This window comes from Bison bison, unplaced genomic scaffold (genome assembly GCF_000754665.1).
Source record: "Bison bison bison isolate TAMUID 2011002044 unplaced genomic scaffold, Bison_UMD1.0 scf7180017864144, whole genome shotgun sequence".
Classification (NCBI taxonomy): Eukaryota; Metazoa; Chordata; class Mammalia; order Artiodactyla; family Bovidae; genus Bison; species Bison bison.
The window spans coordinates 1,248,146-1,248,601 of NW_011494716.1; the positions used below are offsets into that span (position 1 = coordinate 1,248,146).

Consider the following 456-nt stretch of genomic DNA (forward strand, 5'->3'; position numbering starts at 1 on the left):
TGGTGACTGCGAGTCCTGGGTGGGGGGAACCAGTCTGGGGCGAGACGTGGTGCGGTGAAGGCTGGGGCTGTATCCGTGGCGACGGGCTGGAATGTGGAGGCTGGGACTGGGGCCGCGGAGACTGGACAGGGGCCGGAGACCGCACCTGGCTACTGAGGGATGTGGCCATCTGCTGGCCGGGTAGGTGCGAGGCCTGAGGCTGTCCTGAGAGCATGTGCTGCTGGGGGCTCATGGGGTTCGGCTGGCCCGGGGACCCCATCTGCTGCTTCATCTGCTGCTGCTGCAGAATCCGCTGCTGCAGGGCCTGCTGGATGTTGGGGGTGCTGTCTGCGCCCAGCCCGGGCTGCCCCATCTGGCCGAGCTGCCCCATCTGAGCCGCCATCGGGCCCATGGCGCTGCCCTGCATGGGGAGGTGCTGCTGCATCCGCTGCTGCGGCATGGCAGGGGGGTAGCCCG

General features: G+C 69.3%; 1 protein-coding gene across 1 annotated transcript in view; it reads right to left on the minus strand.

Annotated features, from left to right (window-relative positions):
- Positions 1 to 149: 149 nt before the first annotated feature.
- LOC104988985 (CREB-binding protein) overlaps positions 150 to 456 on the minus strand; it is a 117,559-nt gene continuing 117,252 nt past the window's right edge. The window contains exons 32-33 of the mRNA XM_010840489.1: positions 247 to 395; positions 150 to 172 (exon numbers count right to left, since the gene is read on the minus strand). Of these exons, the coding sequence (XP_010838791.1) occupies positions 150 to 172; positions 247 to 395 (172 nt within the window). The remainder of the gene's footprint in view (positions 173 to 246; positions 396 to 456) is intronic.